The sequence below is a fragment of the Paroedura picta genome, chromosome 1 (genome assembly GCF_049243985.1).
Source record: "Paroedura picta isolate Pp20150507F chromosome 1, Ppicta_v3.0, whole genome shotgun sequence".
Lineage (NCBI taxonomy): Eukaryota > Metazoa > Chordata > Lepidosauria > Squamata > Gekkonidae > Paroedura > Paroedura picta.
The window spans coordinates 87,831,500-87,856,263 of NC_135369.1; the positions used below are offsets into that span (position 1 = coordinate 87,831,500).

Here is a 24,764-nt window from a genome sequence, read left to right on the forward strand (position 1 = left end):
TCCCCACAACTGCCCGCGGGACTCCAGTCACACGCGCCCCAGGCGCCTCTCCGGCCACGCCACGCCAGCGCTGGACTGGAAGCCGCGCAGCCCGCCCGGCGCGCCTCGCCTCCCTTTCCGCCCCCTTCGCGGGTGGGTACGTGGGGAAGCCCCCCCCCCCCGTTCCTTGCCGGCTTCCGCAGGCCAAGCAAAAGGCAGGAGGCGGGGTGGGGTGGGGTGGGGTGGGGTGGGGTGGGGTGGGGTGGGGGAGAGCCGACCTGGTCCGCCTCCGAGCGGCGCTCGGCTCCCCGGGGCCCGCCTCCCCCCCTCCACACACACCGGGGCGCCAGTCCTGGGCTCCCTCGTCTCTCCATGGCCGACGTGGGCGCGGCTGAAGGGCGGCCGCCCTGCCCTGCCCTGCCCTGGCCTGGCCTGGCCTGGCCTCCTGAGCGTGTGTCCCCTGCGGAGCCTCCCTTCCCCGAGCAGTTGGGCTCGCGCCTTTTGCAAAGTCTCTGCTCTGTGCCGCGCAGCGTCCTTCCCGGCATTCCTTCCAGGCATTCCGGCGCTCCGCACCGACCAGGGGACGAGGCAGCCGAGCCGGACCGCCTGGGCCACATCCTTCGGCCGAGTCCCCTTTTGGGGCTCGGGGGGTGGGGAGAGCAACAGGTTGAAGGATCGTGGGAACTCGGGGCAGAAGACCCCGGGCAGATGGCCGCCTTTCCCGGTGCCCTAGCCACCCCTCCTAGGCTGCCGGATGGCCCTGCCCTTCGTGTTGTCTCGAGTGCTGGGGAGCCCGCCCCGCCTCCTGCACTGTCAGACAGACACCGGCCGCCACCCCGAGGATGCACGGGCAGCAGGACCCGCCCACCCCACCGACAGGCCGCTCAGCTGCCTGCCCCTTTTTAGCCCGCCGATCCGTGGCCACCAGCTGATGATCCTCCTAAACACCTTTCCTTGACGGGCTCACGGATGCCCTTAACTCCCAAGAACTCCTTGGCCCACTAAATCCATAGGTGGCGGTGCACATCCTCCTCTGGTCCGCATCTGGGTCTACCTGTTCAATCCGCAGCCTTCACCTTGTTTCGTTTACACGGAGAGGGATTAAAAAGTGGGATTCGCTGCCCGAGGGTGTATTGGTGGTCGTAGGAAGAAACAGCTTTTAAAAGTGATTAGACAGATCTGTCAGTGGCTACTTGCCATGGTGCCTGGAGGGAACCTCCACCTTCAGAGGCACTAAGTCTCTGAATCCCAGAGCCAGGGGAAGGCCTTGGCTGTCCAGAGGAACGGGTTGGCCTGCTGTGTGAGACAGGTTGCTGGACCAGAGGGACCACTGGTCTGATCCAGCAGGGCTCGTCTTGTGTTCTTATTGAAGGAGAGCTTGGCTTCAAGAGACTGCGGCTTCTGCCCTGTGTTATTTCCAACTATAAGGTGGACCCGGCGGTCAAGAGGCAGCGACCGTTGCGGTCCATTAAACTGAGCTGTCACATGATGCTCCCAAGAAAGATGGATGGGCGACCTTGGTTGCCTTAGTAGTTGCTGCTGTTGTTGCTGCATTCGGTGGTGTGATCCTAGCCCCAAGTGCTGTTCGATTGAATCACTCCACCTGTTTTATAAGCCTCCTCGAATCTCAGCGAGAAGGGCGAGCTCTAAATAATCAAGGTCCGCACCAGACAATCGCCAATCAAGGACTGAGTTCGACAGCGCCTCGGCTTTCTTGCTTGTAGGTGGAGGTGACGGATAAGAAAAGCCTCCTGGGGAAAGGCACAGAAACACATCGCTGTGGCGGATTCAAACCCCCCCCCCCCCCCCAGTGCCAGCGGGTTTCCTCTGAATGGAAGAAAGGAACTTTCTCTGAGCCAGAGAAGGAAGGAAGGAGCCACTTTCTGGCAGGGAACAGGCAGGCTTTAAAGTAACACAGGCCCTTTCCGCATCACCAGAGATCAGTGACACTCCAGCGCCAAAGGCGCCGTGTGGTAGGCTAAACTGCATGCTGTAAGGATCCCGTGTGGTTTCAGCTTGAAGTACACCAAGGGTTGAATAGCATGGGCGAAGGGCCGGCTCGAGATGCCATAGGAGCTTGGAAACATAGTTCCCCCCCCCCCCAAAAAAAAACCCGCTCTTTCCACTGGAGCAAGGCCCCACATTCAGTGGCCAGTGATCCGGGGGTAGACGCACCATGCAACTTGGCATGAACCAGTGTGGCGGAACTCGGTTCTTGCTGGTGCTCGATTGGATGGCATCCCGTCCATTGGCCCTGATGGCATTCGCCTCCGCAAGATGCGGCGAGGGCTATGAGAAAGGACGAGCCCGGTCCAGGGGAAACGGTTTCCCTGCTAGCCTCGTCGGGCAAGGGGACCTCTGCGTTCCAGGGCAAAGGGTCGGCGCTGGGCGGGCGGCGGAGGGGAGCTTGGGCTTCCTGCCGTGTTTGGGTTTCCTACACGCCCCTCCTGCCTGGCCTCCCTGGCCCTCGCCCGCAAGGCAAGCCTGCCCAAGCCCCGCGGAGCCCAGCAGCTGCCAAGCTGCCTCCTTCAGCCAGGACCCTCACCCTTTGGGCGAGCCGTGTGCCACAACTGCAGAGCGGGCCGGGTGCCCCACAGTCCCGCCGTCGTCTTTGGGGCGGGGCGGGGCGGGAGACCCTGCCGAGGGACGTCCTCCCCCCCCCCCCGGGCTCCAGTGGCAGGGAAGCCACGGATCCCCCTGGTCTACCGCCCGTCTCTTCTCGGTTCTCTAATGAGGCCGGCGTCGTGTCCCGTGCATTTGCGCAGGAATCAAAAAGTATTTAAAACGGGATTGCGCCGTGGCCCTTAATGAGGCAGGTAAGGATTTATTGCCTCATCCGCAACCGCCGCCAAGGAGTGTGTGCATGGGGGGGGGGGGCGTGCGCGTTGCGGGCGGGAGGGGCGGGAATCTGTCCAGCATACTTTAACTCAAGCTGCCTGTGCATGGATACGGACGGCGGCGGCGGCGGGGGTGGGGGGAGATGCTCCTCCTGGACTGGAGCTGGAAGAGGGTGTGTGTGTGTGAGAGAGAGAGAGGAGTCTAGAGACACGCAGGAGCTGGGAGTGCAAAAACGCCATTTGGTTGGGAGCAGATGGCCGGCTGGGGGGCTGATCGCGTCTAAAGGCGTGTCATCCCCCCTTCAGCTCGAATCCCTGAGGGCTCCCCTTGTCTTCCAAATCAATGAAAATTAAAGCGCAAAGAAAGGATGAATGGGGAGACCTCGAGTCCCTCCTTTGTTCGGCCCAGCTACTGGTGGGCAGGAGTTAAACTACAACAGCCTCCCAGAGAAACACTTAAGTTAAACAGGCCAGTCTCCCCGTTAGCTCGGCAGCATCGGGGGGGGGGGGGGGGAGCGAGGCAGGCCCAGCGGCTTTCTGCTTGCTTTCCCCGCCACCGAAGCGCGCGGCCCCGAGGAGGGCAGCAGAAGCCGAGCGCGGCTTCGGGGCCGGGTTCTGATGGGTTTGACGAAGCCTTTCAGTTCCGCTTTGCAGGCCTAATCGAGAAATCCGCGCCGCGTCAATTTAACAAATCCGGGCGGGGAGAGGGCGGGAGACCCGAGGAAGGGAAAGGGTTCAGCCCCGGCGCCCGCGGGCTCCCTTGGGCGGCCCCATCTCTCCCCTGCTCTGGCTCTCCCCCAGCAGCTCCCAGCCAGCCGCTCTCCTCCGCTTGTCCGGGCCATGCCTTTTTCCAGCTCTTCGCCCCTGACTGGCCGGCCCAAGGCCTTTGAGGAAGCTGCGCCAGCCGAGAGGGCGACCCGCTGGGAGGCGGGGCCTGGAGCTGTCCTTGGGGCCAGGAGGGCCCTGGAGGGATGACGCCTCGTCACCCCCCCCCTTGGACGGCGGCCAGGGGGCCTTCCCGGTGCCAGTTGCAAGCGTGGGGAGGGCAACATTACACTTGTGCCAGTGCACCAGCAGTTTGCCGGGGGGGGGGGGGGGTAGCTCTGGCCCTGTGGAGAGATGGCTACTGCGATCCCTGGGGAGCCCAAGCATCCAGGAAGGGTGGTGGTAGCAGAAATCCACCGTGTGCATTGCTTTCTTCTACTATTAGGCACTAGGACTAGGACAGGTCACCCACATCAGGTTACAAGATCAGGAATATTTATTTACACACAGGAAGCATGTGATTATAATGTAACCAAGATGTATATTACACTGTTCTGCTTTATGAAAGTTCCAATGTAAACTACCCTGAGCCACAAGGAAGGGCAGTATATAAATATAAGTAAGTAAACAAACAAATAATGAAAGTAGCCAAGTAGGTACGACACTTATGCAGATAGATCTGGCAATTTCCCCAAATGCTAATTTCTATATTTTCAGTCCATTCCATCACAGCTGGGAAGATTACAGGACAAGCTGTTCAGATCCATAACAGCACTCCAATGCTGGTCCCTGGTTTGCCCCCACCCCCCAAGCTTTTGGATGGAATTGGGAGAATGCAGGAATTGGAAGAATGCAGGATGAGTTGGTTTAGGGCAGGGGTTCCCAATCCCTTTGGAACTTTGACACAGACTGGGAGGCACAAGGACAAAATGGTAGCTGAAGCCCCAAACAGGGAGGAAGGGCAAGGGAGAAGAGGGGGATTTCAAAATACACTAGAAAGAAGAATGAGAGGAAACAAAAACCCAAACTGTGTGGCGGCAACTGCAACTGAAACAGTGTCATGCAATTTGCCCTCTGGGCAACAGCCCCTCTGAGCAACACTCCCCGTGGCTCCACCCCCTTTCTGAAAACACCTAGAGGGCACCAGGAAGGACTTGTGAGGGTGCCATGGTGCATACTGGCATCACGTTGGATCCTTGCCTTCAGGCCTTTCCTTGTCAGGTATTCCAGTTCTAAGCATGTGAGGGGAAATGGAGATCCTTTACCATCAATGGGACTTTGCTCACCAACTAATTCGACATCGGCCTGTAAAATATGTGCAGTCTTTCCCTAGCTGTTCATTGCTGAGAACTAGCTGCCTTAATCTATGATTCTGCGCTTCTTTTGAAAAGTCTCACACCCCTCTGTGTCTCACTTAATTATTTATTGTATTTGGCTTCCATGCTCCAGCAACAGTGCTCATGTTTAGTGCCGGTATTCTGTTTCATTTGAGTTCTGACTCTGTTAACTTGGTTTATCCTTCAGAATCCACATGAGATGTAGTGCAGCACAGCAGCTAGACTGGGACTTGTGGAGACCTGTGATGCTCTCTAAATGGCCTTGAGCCAGCCACCATCTTTTAGCTTAAATGGCTTCCCAGAGCTGCAGAGCAGCTAACCTTTAACCTCATTGATGCTTAAACTCCGTGGCTGAAAAGTAGGGTGGAAAGGAGACATGGAAGCGACATTCCTCCAATCTCTTCACCTGCCTCTTGCAACTGAACTGAGCCTCTGCCTCCTCCTCATCTGTTTCCCATTGTGGGTTCAATATTATCTCTGGGTTTCTCAATGACATCATGTGTTGCCTTCCTGGAAAAAAGCAATATGGTATAACTGGGACAGCCATTAATCGTTCCACATTTCTTAAGCCAATATCTTGATATATGCATACTAACTGGGGGTGAGCGTTAGGGAGACCATGAATAAAACTACCTCGGAAGGTGACAGAATCTCCTGGATGCTCAAAGGCAGTAACAGCCAGGGCTGCCTCCACCACTTCCGGCTTGTAAGCTTCCAGATGTCATGCAGATGGCTGCTTTTGGCATGCCAAGACTTCATCTGATCAAGCAATGCATTTCCTGGGGTTACCTGTAGATAAGGACAAAGTCATGTTAGGACAAGATAACTTAATCACCTTTTTCAGTCAGCCTGTTGGTCTATCTAGCTTATCACCTGCCTTCTTGAAAGACAGAATCCCCAAGGCCCCCAAGGCACCCCACGCAGCCCGTTTGGCAGGTGATAGATTTGCTCTGTCCCAGGACTGTTAGTAGCCTGGAGAAAAAGTGTCCCATCTCTTAACAGAGGTTTAACAGGGATGCTTGCCAGGTGAGGCCTCCATGGCACAGAAGGAATCAGGTGCCCTATTTCCATGAGTTAAGTCTTTACCTCCCAGTTTTCCTCTGCCCTGCTACTGAACTGTTGTCACTCCTTACAATCCTTAGGTCACTTCAGTGGGATGGGTCTGGACACAGTCAGTCACAGAGAGCAGTGCTCCCTCTGCTAGTGCCAGAACTGCCTGGCAAGATAGTCCTCTTTAACGCACGTTCAAATAGTGATTTTCTTTTAACTGGCCTTTACCGAGGCCTGGACTTGAAGAAGTGTTTCAGATTTTGACATTGTAAGGTAATTTGTGATCAAAACATCTGCTTCAATGAAAGTCACATTGGGTCATGCAAAAGCACTTTGCCGCCCCCCCCCCCCATAAAGTGTCCATAGAGACGACTTTTGGAGAGCCATACCTACAGGCTGCTAATTGTGGCTGAATCCTCTCTCTCTTGCCCACCCGCCTAAGCAGCCCTCTGAAAGGCTCTGCTGCAATTCAAATGACATTTACCCAGGCAGTCACACCTTGCATCCCAATGACGCCCCAGCCTGGGCAACTGGCTCTGTCTGTTTACAGAGGTGTTTTGCAACAAGCCTCCCAAACAAAAATCCCCTCCCTGTCTCCTCAAGCCCCCTCTCCTTCTCCATCAACTCCAAATTAGTTGCCATCAAACTTAAAAAAAAAAGAAAATCAACAACCTCCTCCTCCTCCTTTCTACTTTCGCAGGAAGGAAGGCTAATGGGACTCGGTCTATCAGTAGTAAACTCTTTTCCAATTTTTTTAAAACCCTCACAAAAGCACCAGTGTCTGATGGATGTGTAAAAAATAATAAGGTGACGGTTGGCATAAAGTTTTCTCCCCCTTCCTTTTCTGGAGGTAGGGAGGGGAAGGAAAGCTGGAAGGGATTTCTTTAAAAATGTGCGCACATTGTTGTAGAGGCAGTAGCGTGCGCCGAGGGGAGCTCTTTCTCCCCTTTGTATTGTGCAGGGAGCAGGTGCTGTCTACATTACCATACAGCTGAGAGCACAAAGGGCCAACTGATTCGGGCCTCACATAATAACAAACTGCTTTAATGACAGCCACGCGAACGACACACACCAAACTCACTTTTTGTACTAAGCTCGAAGGAGGGAAAAGGCAGCGAGAGCCAGCCAGGGATGGTGATCTTCGTACAGGAAGGGAAAAATTGAGACGAACTGGCCTGAGGTTTGCCAGTTTAACCAAGAATTCGATGAGGGGTGTGTGCGCTCCCCCACCCCTTCTTCTTCTTCCCCCTTTTCGGGCTTTAAAAACCAGGACTGTTTACCCAGCCTCCCTCCCTCCCTCCCTCCCTCTCTCTCTCTCTCTCATCACCCCCGCCTGGAACTTAACACATGGGTCTTTCCCGGATTGTTTGAGCATGAAAGTCTTCGGTGGAAGGGGTGTTCCGCATAATGATCAGGAAAAGGAGTGCAGAGATTCCGAAGAGTTCTTCAAAACTTCGGAAAACTCACCCAGTGACCTGCCCTCGCCCCCGGAGCGGGGCAAACCTCTTCCATCCTTGGCCCCAAGACCGCGGGATGCCTCTGACGTGTGCCCCCCCCCTGGCGTTTCCTGCCTGCGAGAGCCAGTCTCAGCAGGTCTACTTAGAAGTAGGTACCATTATACTGAATGGGGTTTCCCCCCACCGTGCAAGATAGCAGCCTATGAATCCCCCTCCACACACACACACACACACACCCCAGCTCGTTTCGCCCCGCCTGGTCTCCTCCCCCTTTCCAGGTTGGGAACACGGAAGACTTGAAAAATATCATTTGAGTCCCCGTGTCGGGTTTAAAGTATTCGATTTCAGTGGGGCGTGACACTGATCCCGTTTCTTCCCTCGGCCTTAGCGATGGGCAGACCCGTTTGTCAAGAGACTACTTTATATAATACACTTTAAAACATTATAATTATTCATTTCAAGACAAGATCAGTTCTGGATCAAAGCTCCCCTCCCCTTCTTGCAGGAAAGGCAGGCTTTATCCGTTCAGACGAGAGCGGAAAATGTGTGCTGTGTTGCGGGTTGCCATCTCCTAAGGGGAGCCGGGGAAAGTGTGAGCGCGCATTTTGGGGAAGGGAGGGGGCGATTCTTGCGGCTCCTGAACTTGCAGGAATGTAAATGAGCCCCCCTCCCCCTCTCTTTTTTTGTGGGACCCACAGAGGAGGGGAAGAGGAGGAGGGTTGCCCATTTTACAGCTCACTGACCATTTGGCGATCCATTGAGAGGAGGGCTTCGAAAAAGTGGTTCCTTTGTGACCGCTCTAGCCAGATTGGGGAGATGCTCATTTGCATCTCATTAGCCATGCGGCCGGCGAGATATAAGGCGGGCAGGCGCCCGACCGCAGGCAGATCCGTAGAGCGCCACCGAGCAAGCAGGCCTGACAGCCAGCCAGGGCGAGAGCCAAGAACACCCATAACAGAGGCAGGCAGGAGGGCAGAGAGGCAGATCTGGGGAGCACGCACACACACGCGGGCCTCGTCGCCACTCCGTGACTTGCAAAACAAAAAACACGCCAATCTTTTCCGCCTTCCCTTTTGGGCTTGGAAGAAAATACAACCGCCTCCCCCCTCTACCGCCCCCCCCCCCCCACCACCACCGAGAGGCTCGGGGCAGACTGCGTGGAAAGTGGCGACCAGCAATCCCGGAGGCTTGGGAGACAGGCTGCCTGACAAGCGCCCGCGTCGCGACACACGCACGCCAGCCGCCGCCGGGAATGATCTCCTCCTCCTCGTCCCCGGAGGGATTTCCAGCTCGTTGATGATTGTAATCTGCTTGGGAAGCTTTTTCTCCGCCTCTGGGAATTAACTGGCTTTTCTCTCCTTTTCCTCTCCCGGCCGGAGAAGAGCGAAGCGCGAGGCAGCCGCGAGAAGTGTGGCGAGGAAGGCGGGCGGAGGGCAAAAGTTGCTCCTCGAGGCCGCGCGCCTTGCAAAGAGAGGGAGAAAACAGAAATTGCCTCCCCGAGAGCTGTCAGTTCTCCAAAGGGCGGATCTGCGCTCGCGGCGACCGAAGAAAGAGCGCGCGCGCGCGAGCGAAAGAGCGCCTCGAAGCGAATCCACCTGCCTTGCGAAGCCCCCCGCCAGCCCCGCCGGGAGACCGGGCTCCTCGTGCCCGTCGCTGGTTCCCTCCCGCTCGCCTGGGCTCTCCGCCGGGAAGACGCGAAGGGACGACGAGGACAGACCAGCGGCCCAACGCTCTCCGTCCGGCACCCCCTCAAAATGGGAGCTCCGTCCCTGCTGGCGCTCGTGGTCTCTTGCGTGCTTCTGCTGCCCAGCCAGGTAAGCGCGCGGGACCGTATCGCCAAGGGCCCCGACGGGAAGTTTGAGGCGCCCCTTCGGGAAAGCCCCGGCCAGCAGCCCTCCTCTCCTGGGGATGAGGGAGCCACCGAGGGGACTGACTCGATGTGGCCGTCTCCGCCCCAGAAGGAGCGCGCGGCAAGCAGAAGGACGAAAGCCGCACGGTGGGGCGGCGGGGTTTCAGGGGCTTGGCAGTGCCCTGGTATTAGCGGAACTCCGGTAGCCGGGGCACGTGAACCGCAAACAGCCGCTGCCCCCTACCGGAGTGTCCGAGCGCCTGAACGGGCGCCTTGCCATCGGGGAATCTGCGGGGCTTGGCGGCGCCTGACGTCTTGCTCGTGCCGCTCTGCAACCGGGGCAAAACGCCCATTGATAAACTCGCCGCCTCCCCCCCCCCCGCCTTATGTTTCATCTCGCCTCCCTCCCTCTTCCTTCACTCATGGCTCTTGCGATGCCCTCTCCCGCCCTTCTCTCCGCAGGTTGGGAGCTCCGGCGTGTTCGAGCTGAAGCTGCAGGAGTTTGTCAACAAAAAGGGGCTTCTGGGCAACCGCAATTGCTGCCGGGGAGGCCTCGGCGCGGCCCTGCCCAGCGGCGGCTCGGCGGCCGGGCTGCAGCAGTGCGACTGCAAGACATTCTTCCGCGTGTGCCTCAAACACTACCAAGCCAGCGTCTCTCCGGAGCCGCCCTGCACCTACGGCAGCGCCGTCACCCCGGTTCTGGGAGCCAACTCCTTCAACGTGCCTGACAACGCCGCCAACGGCGATCCCTCCTTCAGCAACCCCATCCGCTTCCCCTTCGGCTTCACCTGGCCGGTAAGTTCAGCGGCACCCACGGGGGGCGGGCGGGGGGGGGGAAGCTGTAGAGGAGGGTCTGCAGGATGGCAATTAATGAGATGTCCCCGATTAATTTCAATAGGATGAGGTAACGTAGTTCCTCGACCCATTGGCCCCCTTAGTCTCATAACGTTGCTTTGGAGGTCTATGTCGATTTATCATTGCATCACTGCATGTCAAAATTGCTTCTCCCTGCAGAAGATCACTTCGGATTCCAGATTGGTTAATCACTGTCACTACCATGGGGCAGAGCCAACTGTTTTGTACACACAAGAGGTGGCCAGAAAATTCATTGGTCTTTTTATTTCATTGGCAGTGTGTAGGTAGCTACATTGTTGGCTAATGATTTTAAGAACGCACCAGCATGTGCATGGGATGCTTGTGGATACAACACCAAGGGACAGAATTTATTTCAGGTCAAGTGGTCTATATAAATGGCTTCCTAAAATCTTATGTATTTGCCCCCTTTGATGTAGCTTAATTTAAAAGAAGATTTGCTTTCCAAATTCTGGCCAGTGTTCCTTCCATGTTTTTGTTTCCTTCTTTGAACTCAAGGCCTTTGAAGGCCTTTGTTATGCTGCTGCCTGGCCCAACAGGCTGAGAGATCAGTGCAGTAGGGAACTGAGGCTGCCAGATGCCTTATCATGCAAGCAGTGCTCCTCATGTTAACCTAGCATCTTGAATTCTAGAATGCTACCATTCGTTTGACTGTAATGTACCTCTCTTCTCTGATTCTCTCTGCCGTCAGAGAATGCCACAGGAGAGATAACTAGAGAGAGTCCATCATGTTTTGAAATTTTGATGAGGCAAGCTTGCTGGGAGTTTGTGTCTCATTAGTAGCCTCAGCCAGTCAGCTGAAAGGATGATAATAAGGGTGGTCGAGCATACTTTATTGTGATTTCACTTCCCTTGTCTTCCCATTATGGAAATGGCCATGTCATTGACAGTCTGGCCTGAAATTCCCAAAGGCCTGATCTATCTTCTATCAAATCCTCCCCCCCCTCCCAATCCACTGCTTCTCTGTATACAAAGCTGAGAGGAGAGCAAAGTGTAAAGAGTGCCTCTCCTACCCCTCCCATCACCTCCTCCCCTTTCCCTTCCCTGCTCTTTTTAACACTGCATCCTGTAGGGGCAGGCTGAAAAAACAGGCCAGGAAATAACTGTTCAGAAAGCTCTGCCATTTCCTTGAGAAAAGTGAAAACAGGCCGGACAGAGTCAGGGATCAGAGTCATGCTGGCTGGGCACGTATATTCCTGCCATGGTTGTAGCCTGTGATCATGCTATTCTGCTGACTCTGGACAATTGTTCTCATTGTCTCTCTGTTCTTTTTGAATCTTATTTTCCAGGGCACTTTCTCTCTCATCATTGAAGCACTGAACACAGACTCTCCTGACGACCTTAGTACAGGTAAAGGCAGCCCTTGCAACTGTTAATGGCATCACCTTCAGTTGCATTCTCTGGGTCCTTGATCAGGGTGAGATGGTTTTAAGGGAGATAGCAAGTTCCATTCTCAGGGAGCCTGGTTTCCACCTGTGCTGAAGTGTGAGAGGCCTGAAAAACATTCCCTGCCCACACCAACCCCAAGTCCTTCTATGTTTCAAATGCAAAGTGACCATTTAATTAACTGCATTGATCTTCTCCTCTCCCATTGCAGAAAACCCAGAGCGCCTCATTAGCCGCCTGGCTACTCAGAGACATTTGACTGTTGGGGAAGAATGGTCCCAGGACCTGCACAGCAGTGGCCGCACTGACCTCAAATATTCCTACCGTTTTGTGTGCGATGAGCACTATTATGGGGAAGGCTGCTCTGTCTTCTGTCGCCCGAGGGATGATGCTTTTGGTCACTTCACTTGTGGAGAGCGTGGGGAAAAAGTCTGCAATCCAGGCTGGAAGGGGCAGTACTGCACTGACCGTGAGTGTCCTCAGTGAAAAGTATTTCTTTAAAACTGCCCTCACTGTGCTGCTTGCTTATTCTCACATGTGCATACACGTCCCATTCAATGTCCAGTGCAATCATAGGAGTGTCTTTGTTTAGCATCACACTCAGTAATTAGTGCAGCATGTAGACTTGATCATGAAGACTTAGAGCAGTATTATCTCAGTGCAGTGACATCCCTGACTTAATTATTAATAAGCAAGGTAAAATGCAATACATAAATAAACACAGATTGCTGAATGAACACAGATAAAATGTAACTAGAATTGCACAATAGTAATGTTACTAACAGCACACTCTCCCTTGTTATCAGTAGATTGATTGATGGTTTTTGCCTTGGGGAAGAAGATCCAGAGCACTGAAGGATTGCTTGTTCACAAATTTATGAGAATAATGAAGCTTGTGTTAAGGCTTTGATTTTTACTGGGAGAGAGCTGAGCATGTATATTCTCCCCTTCCTTTCCCTCAGTAAACAAAAAACCTTTTTCTTGAGTTGGTGGAAAAGTGATAGCCAGTAGGTTAGAACAACCTTTTATATACTGGGGTTTGTTCTTCTAACAGTTTGCCAAATTCAGAAATGTAAAAAATATATTCACATGGTTATACACCTTAAACTGTAAAAAGCCATACAACTCATGCACCTTGACATAATTTTCCAATTAATAATTATGATAATTAATTATGATAATGGCAGTCAAATATAACTGCCCCATTCTTAGCACAGTCCTATGCTAGGTTACTCCATTCTAAACTCTTTAAGTTTAGTAGTCTTAAAACTCCTGTAACTTGGTATAGGACATATTGCAGACCAATATAAAGCAATCATACTGACTCATGGTTAATATAGATAAAGCATTCCCATCTAAGAACATAGTTATTCCTTTCAATGTATGAGGTCCTTTTATTAGGGGCTAACTGATATAGAATGTCCTATGTCTTGCAAAGAGCCTCTTGTGGTGCAGAGTGGTAAGGCAGCCGTCTGAAAGCTTTGCCCATGAGGCTGGGAGTTCAATCCCAGCAGCCGGCTCAAGGTTGACTCAGCCTTCCATCCTTCCGAGGTCGGTAAAATGAGTACCCAGCTTGCTGGGGGGTAAACGGTAACGACTGGGGAAGGCACTGGCAAACCACCCCATATTGAGTCTGCCATGAAAACGCTGGAGGGCGTCACCCCAAGGGTCAGACATGACTCGGTGCTTGTACAGGGGATACCTTTACCTTTACCTATGTCTTGCAAAGTACATTTTCATAGACCTTTCCTTCTCTGATTGGGTATTTTCTTTCAAATCTTGAAACCTGTTAAACTACATTCAGCAGAGGAGAAAGCCAGAGACTTAATGTATTTCTAAAATCCATGTTAATGATGGATTGCTTGATTTTTTGCTCCTTAAGAGATTTCTGCATTTTATACTTATTACTATCTGCTCAATTTTCTCAAACACCAGGCCAGCATAGTTAGGAGTGGAGGAAGGGGGGAAAAATACATCCATCCAAGGAAAGTATTAGAGGGAAAAAGTGCTGGAAGCATTTCCCTTGATCTCTCTGGGATCTGATTTGTACTCTAGACAGAGGCTTCCCTAAGTCATCTGGAGATTTGACTGGGTAATTAGTAGAAGTCCTGCTAACATTAATTATAGGTACCAGGTAGGATTGTAATCTCTGGCAGAAGGGGAAATGCAGTGATTAGACATATCAAATGTAACTAGGCTTTTCAGTTCGAGTTGGATTCATCCACTTCACTGTAGTAGCATCATCTGATATGTTAGGATGTCTGTATACCTTGGCAAGGGAACTTTGGATGTAGCTGTCCAACCTCCTAATGCCAGGGTAGGCAGTAACACTGAAAATAATGGCCCAAGCATTGGCCAGGATCCAAATTATTGCACCACTAGCTCTGCATGCTCTGGCATTTAGGTACTGGGTACAGGACAGTCTGGGAATCTGCTGGTCCAAGAAAAAAATCCCACTGGGTGTCACTAAACTGACCATATTGATCCCAGTCTTTGTGATTAGATGTGCCACATATGATTGGTAGTGGAGCATGTGGGCCCATGCATCTCTGCCAGTCTGTGCAATGTCATCCCACTGGTCCAGGGCATGTAGGTTCCCCTGAGTACTGGTAGGATGAACTGTTTATGGCACAACTAAGAAGTCAGATCCCTTGACATGCATTTCCTGTACTGGATGTGCTTAGGATTCCACTGCCGCTATAGGAGATGGGGGACTTTAGCTTTGATCCTCAGCAGTGAGTCCTGTGCCACACTGTCTTATCAAGTGTCAGCAGGAGGAGAAAAAAATGTCCATGAATTGTTCAAGGAAAGACAGTCCTTTCAGTACTTGGGTATAGATTGCCTTCCGAAGCACTCTGTCCTGTGGTTCCTTTTTCCTCAGTTTTATGGGTAAATAGTTAGATTGTGTGGCACATTTTGTTGGGGGTGGGAGATGATGTCATCCTGAAAACGAAGCACATTTTGCAGGCTAGCCTCATTCAGTCTGTTCTTTGAGACCATCTTGATCATCAGCCCAGCTTTTCTCCTTGTCTTCTGTGTCTCCTCCTTCTGGGCCCGTCATTGTCTCCAGCTTGCTTTGTTGAATTAAAACTTGCAGTGCCTGCTTAATGAGTTCCATAACCAGGCAAAGTAATGAGCAGAAGTCTCCCCCCCCCTTCTGGCCTGCTTACCTCTTTACTCTGTCTGTGCACCCCAGCCCCCCTCCCCTTTGGGGTGTGTGTGAAAGAACTTTAGACTTATTTATTTGAATAAGAAAAAAGTTTTTTCTCTTTGCCAAGAAATCACGCGCGTGCCATAGATTAGATCTGGGCAGGGATAGGCTACTGAGGAAGCCCATCTTGGCCCTGATTGGCTGCAATAGGTTGGGGGTATTGTTGCAGTGGGGCAGCTGCTGGGATAGAATAGACAATAGAGCAGCTGTCCTGGCTGGCACGCTGCACACCAGCTGTCCACCCTTATCTGCACGCATACACACACACTCGCACACACTTTCTGAGGACAGCAAGAGGTGGAGCTGTGTGCATAGAAGGGGAGGGGAGGAGGACTTCTGACTCTTGGTGGGGAGAAAAGGCGGATGGGAGTTCTGAGGAAGGGAGCAATTGTGAACTCTCCCTAATTCTATTGAGTATGGTTGCATGGGGAAAAGTCATCTCTGCTGTTGAATATAGTACCCAGTTAGCAAGCAAGATTCATACTAGTACAAAACCGCATAGATTAATTCAACTGTTGTCAGCAGCTCAACTCTTGAGTCGAATTCTTTTAATAATTTACTTTCCTCCCTCATCAGAAAAACAAAACAAAACCTATACATGTGCATGCTCTGTTTCTTTTGCTTGTAGCAATTTGCTTGCCCGGATGTGATGAGCAACATGGATACTGTGACAAGCCTGGGGAATGCAAGTAAGTTTTCAGCATCTTTTCCTCCTGCTGTAAACATGATATAAAGATCCCAGATAGATGTTTTCAAGTTACCCATTTCTTGTCATATGGGATTATGAAAAATCTCCTACCACAACAATGCTGAACCAAATGTTCAGAAATCAGCACTTGTTGCCAGTGATTTTCATTTGGTATCTGGAGCCTATTCTTGTGAATCTGGAAATAAGAGCTCAGACAGGCCTACTCCATAGGAATAAAAGTTTTGCCTAAATGAGTTTCAGATGCGTTGTGTCCAGCTGACCAATTGATCTAGCACTGGGACATAACTAACATTAAATCCCGGGCAAAATGAGCATTAATGCTACCATTTATTGAAGAGTATGTATAATAATGAGGTGGTTTTGTTTTGGTGGTAACCAAGAAGAGTTCAGTTATTAGTGATGTTATTATTGCTGTTGTTTTTACCTGATGCAACTATTGAATATATATTGTATTATTATTATTAATTATTATTATAAGTTATTAAATTTATTTCCCGCTACTGCTGAGACTGGCTCATGGCAGGTTACAGTTGCCCTTAGCTAAAACCCCAATAAAAATCTAATTAAAATACAGGGCATAAAAACCTAACAGCAGCACAGAAACATGGCAGTATTTACACAATCACCCATCCCCTTCAAAACAATCTAATAACGGGAGTGGGAAGAGGAGATATCTGTTTTCATGTTTTCTGTAAACTGCTGTAAGTGCAAGGGGAGGGCAGTATATAAATATAATAATTAAATACATAAAAGCAGAGTCCTGGTTTGTGAGAGAGTGAGACCTAGATTGTTGCTGTTTTGTAGAAATATGTGTGATGCTGGGATGGCCAGTTCCCACTTCATGGAGTGTTGTGAAGATCCTGTGTTCTTGGCACAAGGCTGGGACAGAATTCTGATAAATATATACATGGGTGATAGGTGAAGATTAAGGCCATTATTCTAGGTGCTCAGTGTTCCATTCCACTCAACTTGCAACGTGCTTAGAATCAGGATGCCAAATTTTATGTGGCAGTGGAGAAAACAGTGAGAAGTTGTGAGCAATGAAAGATTGATTGGTTGCTCTTGAATTGTGTGTTCTTTGTAAGGTTTTATTCCCCCCCCCCCAATGTTTTGGTCTGTAACAACATTCCAGAATCCTATTACAAATACCTCCCTGTGCTAATGTTTGTTGCTGTTGTCCTTTTCCTAGGTGCAGAGTTGGCTGGCAAGGGCGTTACTGTGATGAATGCATCCGGTACCCAGGTTGCCTTCATGGTACTTGTCAACAGCCTTGGCAATGCAACTGTCAGGAAGGCTGGGGTGGCCTTTTTTGTAACCAGGGTAAGTCCTTCAGCTTTGATTTTCAATACGGTGCCATGGCTTTCTCAGCCTTTCTTCCAGAGGCCATGTAGAGTCCTAGCAAAGCCATGTACTTCTTTTCAGATGTGCTTCTCATCTTTGTGTTCTGCAGATCTCAACTACTGTACTCACCACAAGCCTTGCAAGAATGGTGCCACTTGCACCAACACAGGCCAAGGAAGCTACACCTGTTCTTGCCGCCCTGGCTACACTGGTTCCAACTGTGAGATTGAAATCAACGAATGTGATGCCAATCCCTGCAAGAACGGAGGAAGCTGTACTGTAAGTGAAAGAAGCTAGCTATTTTTGTAGTGGTCTGAAGGCAGATTTTCTGCCAATTCCATAGGCTAAAACATCTCCCTAAGTGCGGTAAATTTCTTTTCAACAGGATCTAGAAAACAGCTATTCTTGCACGTGTCCACCTGGATTCTATGGGAAGAATTGTGAGCTGGGAGCAATGACTTGTGCAGATGGCCCCTGCTTCAATGGAGGCAGATGCACGGACAACCCAGAAGGGGGCTACAGCTGCCGTTGTCCAGTGGGTTACTCTGGATTTAACTGCGAAAAGAAAATTGACTATTGCAGCTCTAGTCCCTGTGCTAATGGTAAGTCCTACCAACCCCTTTGAGTTCATGAATGTCCTGTCCTGAGTGTCAATGGGACATGAGAGAGTGCTGTCCCCCTAGAAGTTTGCTTAGTGTCCTGTAGCGTGGAGGGAATAATAGGGTAAAAACACTGGTGTTCAGTGGGGTTAATTTCCAAAGCAGAGTATGAAGAAGTTTGCAGTCTTACTTTTTGGCAGAGTAACCAGTCATTGGCTGGGCTTGGGGGAGAGACACAGTATGACTTACATGCAGCCTTGGTCTGGGATTTAAGGGAAGTGTGTTAACTTTTGGAACCACTGTCCTGAATTTTTATATGATCCTATTTAATTTATCAATCTGCTCATCCAAATCATTTTCACAGTTTACTTTGAACAAGGAAAACTAAACCAGGAGGATTTGGGGGGTGGGGGGCTTGAGTTGCAGCAGCTCCGGTTTGCCCAGCAGTCTGCTCTGTTTCCAACGGTCTACTGACTTTTGGCAACAATTTTGGGGGTGGAGTATGGCTGCAGAGGGAATGAGAAAGACAGCCCTCTCATGAATTTGTTTTGATCATTGGATTCAACCTAATATAGGCAAAAATATTAGTCAGTACAAATACCCTACTGTAAGGTTCCACTGTCATCAATCCAAGGGAAAACAGCCTCAGTACTGTTAAATACGGGCTACACTTTAAAGAGTGCTCTTTCTGGAGTAGTCTGTCTTATCTAAGAATTTGTTGGAATGACCATACTATTGGGTATAGTCACAATTTTGGTTTTCACATATGGGAAATTACATGAAAAGTTGAAAGTATTTTGGTAAGATATTCTTGGCTTGAAAAGCTGTGCTTGTGAGCATCGCACTCAGAAGTGTCATTTTAAACTTGTGTGCAAAATTAAGCAGTAAAGTTTTTCCTGGATTATTTCATGCTTGGATGGAAGGCTGCATGTTTGAACTGTTCCTCCCTCTTCCCCTCTCCCACTGAAACCCCTCACTTCACATAGAAAACAATTTTTTCAGAAAGAGATTTCTTCTGTCATGCTGGTTTTACATGACTGTTGGGTTTGTTTCTCATATGAGGGGGTTGTGACACAGATGTCCAGGGAAAGGCTCCAGAATGAATGAATTGGTCCAATTATTGTATACTTAAAACCTTACACACCCCTTTCTTGTGCTCCTCTGTTGCTTATGAAAACCCTACTCAGTTTTTAGAGTCTTGCAGATTATCTAGCCACAGTTCAGCATTTAAAGTCCTGTTAATGTCCCAAGGGACGTGAAATTGCTTAAGTCTAACAAGGGTTGTGCCCATTAATACTGACCGAGATAAGGAGCCTGTTCACACGTGTTCATTCCAGAGGACACTTGCTTTTGCCAGTTATACCTGCAGATGCTATTCAGACAGGTGATTGCACTAATGTGAATGATGCTATTCTACATCACTACAGCATTGGTGCAAAGGCTGAAGAAGCATTTGAGCTGAGGTTTCTAACACTGGCTTCTGAAAGTAATCTGACACTGAAATGAAGTGGCTTGCAAGTGGCCAGAGTTCTGCTTGCAACTAAAGTGTCTGGCAGAGCAAGATTACCTGTTAATGACTGCAGAAAGCAGAATCATAGTTCACTGTAGAACTTGCTGTGATCACTTGCTGAGATGGCTTTAGAAGCAGGCCAGACTGATGAACAGACAATAGGTCCATCAATAGCTGTGTTCAGAGGTTCCGGATAATCATCGTGGAGGGATTTAAAAAAGTTACTTGGGCCAGTTTAATACCACCTAAACATTTGGGTACTCTCTGCGTCTGAAGACCTGTCTGGAGTGACATTTGACCGGATTCAGGCAAGACTTTCTCTGCATGTGTGTTAGAATATGGTGGAAAATATGAAGTAGTGGGGCAACCCATGGCATGCCAGACAAGCATAAATAAGAGAAATGATTTTAAGTATTTGTTCCTTGCATGTTCTTGTATGTTCAAGCCAACCGAGTGTTCAGCCACTGGGTCGAAATTCCCACTTAGCCATAATGGAGAAGTCATCATTTCGATTGACCTATCTCCTAAGGCTGTTGAGAGGATTAAATTGGAGAATCCTAGATCTCCCTTGGAAAAAGCTTAAGATGCCAATGGCATCTTAAGCAATAAATAAACTTTCTTGTGCAGGGTTGGGGTCATATTCTCATGATTTGCCATATTTACTGTCTTGCAGGAGCCCAGTGTGTTGACCTTGGGAACTCCTACATATGCCAATGTCCAGCTGGCTTCACTGGAAGACATTGTGATAATAATGTGGATGACTGTGCTTCTTTTCCTTGCTTGAATGGCGGGACTTGCCAAGATGGGATCAATGACTATTCTTGCACTTGCCCCCCGGGATACAGTGGGAAGAACTGCAGCACTCCTGTCAGCAAATGCGAACATGGCCCTTGTCATAATGGAGCCACTTGCCATGAGAGAAACAACCGCTATGTTTGTGAGTGTGCTCGAGGATATGGTGGTCACAACTGCCAGTTCTTGCTCCCGGAACCCCCTCCAGGGCCAGTCATTGTTGATATCACTGAGAAGTATACTGAAGGCCAGAGTTCCCAGTTTCCTTGGATTGCAGTGGGGGCTGGAATTATTTTGGTCCTGATACTCTTGCTGGGCTGTGCAGCTATTGTTGTCTGCTTCAGACTCAAAATGCAGAAGAGGCAGCATCAGCCTGATGCGTGCAGAAGTGAAACTGAGACCATGAACAATTTGGCCAACTGCCAGCGGGAGAAGGACATTTCCATAAGTGTCATTGGTGCTACACAGATTAAGAACACCAATAAGAAAGTAGATTTCCACAGCGAACATGCTGACAAAAATGGGTACAAAGCCCGATACCCGTCAGTGGATTACAATTTAGTTCATGAACTGAAGAACGAGGAGTCTGTGAAAGAAGAGCATGTCAAATGCGAAGTGAAGTGTGAAACATATAATCTGGAGGCAGAGGAGAAAAGCACAGTACAGCAAAAGAGGTATGTAGCAGTAGCATGGCTCTGGTGGTTGTGGACTGGTGAGTGCTTTCTATGCAAAGTGCTGGGCATGGCTTTCGAGTTCATTGGAAAAGCATCCATCTTATTCTGGCCTGTCTTGTTATATCTTTTTACAGTGAAACATCTGAAAGGAAACGACCAGAATCTGTATATTCCACTTCGAAAGATACCAAGTACCAGTCGGTGTATGTCATATCAGAAGAGAAAGATGAATGCATCATAGCAACAGAGGTTGGTATTGCCTGGCAGGCTGAAAAGATAAGCATATTGATCTGGATTCCCAGTTGGCTAGACTCACTAGCATTCTATTCCCCATCCTTGCAGTGCCATTTTTAGCAGAATGCAAAATACAACTTTTGTTTGTCCCTCATAAAACCCAGTTCTGCAAGTTGTGTTCTCCAGATGGAGTACCTGAACTGCAGTGGGATGTGCTATGAAGAGGATTCTTTGCCTTTGTATGCTGGATTAGCTCTATTAACACTAATAGAACTAAGAGCTAACAGGATGATTCCAGGGTTAAAATAACTCTTGAAATTATACTTAGGAACATTTCCCCATAACTTACATAATGTCTGCTCTGTTAGCACTGAGTTCTGGGTGAGATACTAGAGCTGTCATTAGTATGTACGCATGGATGTGCTAAAAAGAAATAAAGCAAACAGGAAACACTGATTTCAGCCCCAGAAATCATGAGGCATCTTCTGAAAATGAATAGGGTTGTAGGAGTGGTTGTACTTGGTTTATTTAGCCGTGGAGGTATATAATTTGTCATCTTACAAAGTGAATTTATCCCTCTAGTCAGACCTTGAAAATAAGTCCATACAAGCTATCAGCTCACAAATTAATAGTCTATATCTCCTATATTTAGTCATTTGTTGCCTCAAGGGGAAAAAAATAACCCTCTTGGATGAAACGTCCTTGCTGGTCACCTGGAGAACATGTTTGTTTGCCACAGTTGGCATTTATAATTCTAGCATTTACTAGCACTTCTTTATCCCTTGCATCAACTCATTCTTGTTTCTCCCTTGCCTCTTTTAAACTCCCTGCAGGTGTAAAGGAAAGGCAATACAGCAAAATTGTTGTTTTTGAAACAATTTTCCAAGATGATAATGCCCCAATGAATGCTGCTGAACAAGGAAAGGGAGAAAGATTCCTTCACTGACTGCTGCTGAGAAACTAAATTCAGACTGAGCTGGTTCTCTACTGAAGTTAGCAAAAGTGACTGCAAAGAAAACATGGTGGACACAAGGCCAGGGTCTGTGTTCAAGGATACCTGTTGCACTGCCTCTTATGAATATTTATCATTGCACTATGGTCAGTTGCTTTTTTCTATATATATATTTAATGAATGGACTTAATATCTGCATAAGAAGCATGCACTGCCTGAAGTGTATATTTTGGATTCTTATGAGCCAGTTGTTCTTGAATTAGAGATACACACACTGCCTTTTTTTGTCCTTTTTATACTAAAATGTGTTTTTACTAGGTGGGAAAAGCGTGTTATTTTTTTTTAATCTGTAAAAAATATTTTCAGGATATTTGTAAAGCTTGAGTATTTTGTGATGTTTCTTTTTATAATTTAAATTTTTGGTAAATATGTACAAAGGCACTTCGGGTCTATGTGACTATATTTTTTTGTATATAATGTATTTATGGAATATTGTGCAAAAATGTTATTTGAGGGTTTTTTACTATGATGAAATTCATTTTTAAACTATTTTTCCAAAATAAATATTATTAATGATATTCAAAGCATAGACCTTCTTTACAAAACTATTTGACCAAGCAATGTTTGCAGCAATTCTGGCCAGCAACACTGGGAAAGATCCTTAAATGAGGCCTGAACTGGTCATTGAGCATGGACTTCACTCAGCGAGAGCCAGTTTGGTGTAGTGGTTAGGAGTGCGGACTTCTAATCTGGTGAGCCAGGTTCGATTCTGCACTCCCCCACATGCAACCAGCTGGGTGACCTTGGGCTCACCACAGCACTGATAAAACTGTTCTGACTGAGCAGTGATATCAGGGCTCTCTCAGCCTCACCCACCTCACAGGGTGTCTGTTGTGGGGAGAGGAATGGGAAGGTGACCGTAAACCGCTTCCTTCGGTTAGAGAAAAACGGCACATAAGAACCAACTCTTCTTCTTCTAGAGATAGACCATTGACTTAACTTAGTATAAAACAGCTTCAGGTGTTTATGAGAAGGCAGTGGGCCAAGAGGTCTCATGGAGAAGAACTGCCTGTTCAGCTAGGAATATCCCATTGGTGGCTACAGAAAGTGAAAGTCCCCTGTCTGTCCATACAGGTTTACTTTTCTGTAGCTTGCACTACAAATCCTGCACTCATGGGTCCATGGACTAGGCCCAGAATGAAATGATGCAATTTGAGTATTAGGTACATTCTAGGAATGTGGGGATTTATAGGAGCTGCATAGGAACAATGGTTGATGGGCCGAATCCATAATTAAGAAAGTGCTATCATTTATTGGCTGCTTCTACATTTTCTGCTGGGAAACTGGGATTATTCCTAGATTTGAGAAGAGAGAAGAAGAACTGGGTTTTTTATGCCCTGCTGTTCACTATCTGGAGTTCTGAAGTGGCTTTCAAACGCCTTTCCCTTCTTCTCCCCACAACAGACACCCTGTGAGGTAGGTGGGGCTGAGAGAGCTCTAACAGAACTGATTTACAAAAACAGCCATAAGAACTGTGCCTGGCCCAAGGTAATCCTTCTAGCTGCATGTGGAAGAGCGGGGAATCAAACCAGGGCAGAGTCTGCACTTACTTTGTTTATTCCATTGTCAATCCTGTTGAATTCAGATCGCTTTGAACTCGAGTCTTCCTCTCCCCCCCCCCCATTGAAACAGGAAAGTGTTTTGCACCTGGTTAGGGAGGCTCAGGGCGATGAGCCTCTTGTGGCGCAGAGTGGTAAGGCAGCCGTCTGAAAGCTTTGCCCATGAGGCTGGGAGTTCAATCCCAGCAGCCGGCTCAAGGTTGACTCAGCCTTCCATCCTTCCGAGGTTGGTAAAATGAGTACCCAGCTTGCTGGGGGGTAAATGGTCATGACTGGGGAAGGCACTGGCAAACCACCCCGTATTGAGTCTGCCATGAAAACGCTAGAGGGCGTCACCCCAAGGGTCAGACATGACTCAGTGCTTGCACAGGGGATACCTTTACCTTTACCTTTAGGGAGGCTCAGAAGAGGTGGGGGGGGGAAGCAAATGGAGACTTTTTCTTTGTTTTCTTGAGAGGGGGGGAGAGGATCCAAGAAGTCAGAGGAGGGAGGAAAAAATCCTTTCTTTTCTTGAAGGGGGGGGGGGACGAAGAAGGCACAAAAGAAAATCCAAGACTGACAGAAGTTGAGAGAAATTAGGGGCTTCTCCTTTAAGGCAAGTTTGTCACATGACCACCTGTAGCCAATCATGGGTTCTCTACCATGGAGGAGAGCCCAGATTCAAAACAATGCAATTTTAAAATATATTGAGCATTAGAAGCACTCTAAGATATCGCACAATAAAGGTAGGGTCACTCTGGATCAATCCTTCTTGCTGCAGAAGGAAATTTTAAATCGCCCCAAATCCAAACGGAAATCGCATTCTGTGTAGAGGGCAGGGACTGAATCGACCTGGGGTTGGAATAAAAGCTCCGTGGAGTTTACACCCTGGTTCTCCAGAGTAGAGTCCATTGCCCTTAACACTACATCATGCTGGATCTCCCCACTATGACATGATGGGCTGGTTTTCTAGAATGGGGGGATGCACATGTTCAGAGGCAGCCTTATGATTTCTTAACACATTCAAAGTTGTCACAATACTTGGCTGTGAAAACCCAAAGTTAATATCTTATCAAACACATTATTAAAGAAAGTGGATATTAGCACAACCTCTTGCTTCAGTAATATGCCCTGCTATTGAAACAGGCTCTGGTCCTGAGCCCTTCTTTGCATTTTACACACTTTTGGAGAAACCTTTTAAATAGACATGGTTTGCAAGAAAATGTATGTGTGACTTGGATGAACAGCAGAACTGTGAAGAACCATCAAAATATTCACCTGAAAGGAGTAAAGACTTAATTTTGTTTGCATATCTAGGCAGATCCAAGATCATCTCTCCCCACCCACAGCAGTAAATTTCTAGAATATGTCAAAAAGCCAGAAAAAAATTAGGAGGCCAGCAACTGGTTACATTTCGGTGCTTGGTGTTCTCAGACAAGCCTGTGCCATGTATGAAAGGGCTTGGCCACAGAGTCTTGAGGCCCCAGGTGAACTTTCAGGCATCTTCTATTAGAGGCTCACAAGTAACTGCCACCAGGGCTGCTGAGTATGCAACTTGAAGTTTCAATGATCTGAGTTGCAGTGAAGCAACTTCATAGGGTAGATCCTTCG

The 24,764-nt window shown here is 49.0% G+C and overlaps 1 protein-coding gene and 1 long non-coding RNA gene across 3 annotated transcripts; one reads left to right on the forward strand and one right to left on the reverse strand.

Annotated features, from left to right (window-relative positions):
• Positions 1-4,059: 4,059 nt before the first annotated feature.
• On the reverse strand, positions 4,060-9,146 carry LOC143842100 (uncharacterized). Of its 2 annotated transcripts, XR_013232982.1 has the most exons (3): positions 9,025-9,146; positions 5,552-5,707; positions 4,060-5,428 (listed from the first exon to the last, which is right to left on the reverse strand). It is a non-coding gene; the product is annotated as an uncharacterized LOC143842100 (long non-coding RNA). The 2 variants fall into 2 exon arrangements; XR_013232981.1 differs by having other exon boundaries at positions 4,060-5,707.
• On the forward strand, positions 8,003-22,139 carry DLL1 (delta like canonical Notch ligand 1). Its single transcript, XM_077346718.1, has 11 exons — positions 8,003-9,239; positions 9,737-10,069; positions 11,437-11,497; positions 11,745-12,002; positions 15,373-15,433; positions 16,643-16,773; positions 16,904-17,073; positions 17,180-17,396; positions 19,577-20,369; positions 20,504-20,618; positions 21,437-22,139. Exons 1-11 carry the CDS (start codon positions 9,180-9,182, stop codon positions 21,440-21,442), a joined length of 2,205 nt encoding a protein of 734 aa, XP_077202833.1. The 5' UTR covers positions 8,003-9,179; the 3' UTR covers positions 21,443-22,139.
• The last annotated feature ends 2,625 nt before the right edge of the window (positions 22,140-24,764 follow it).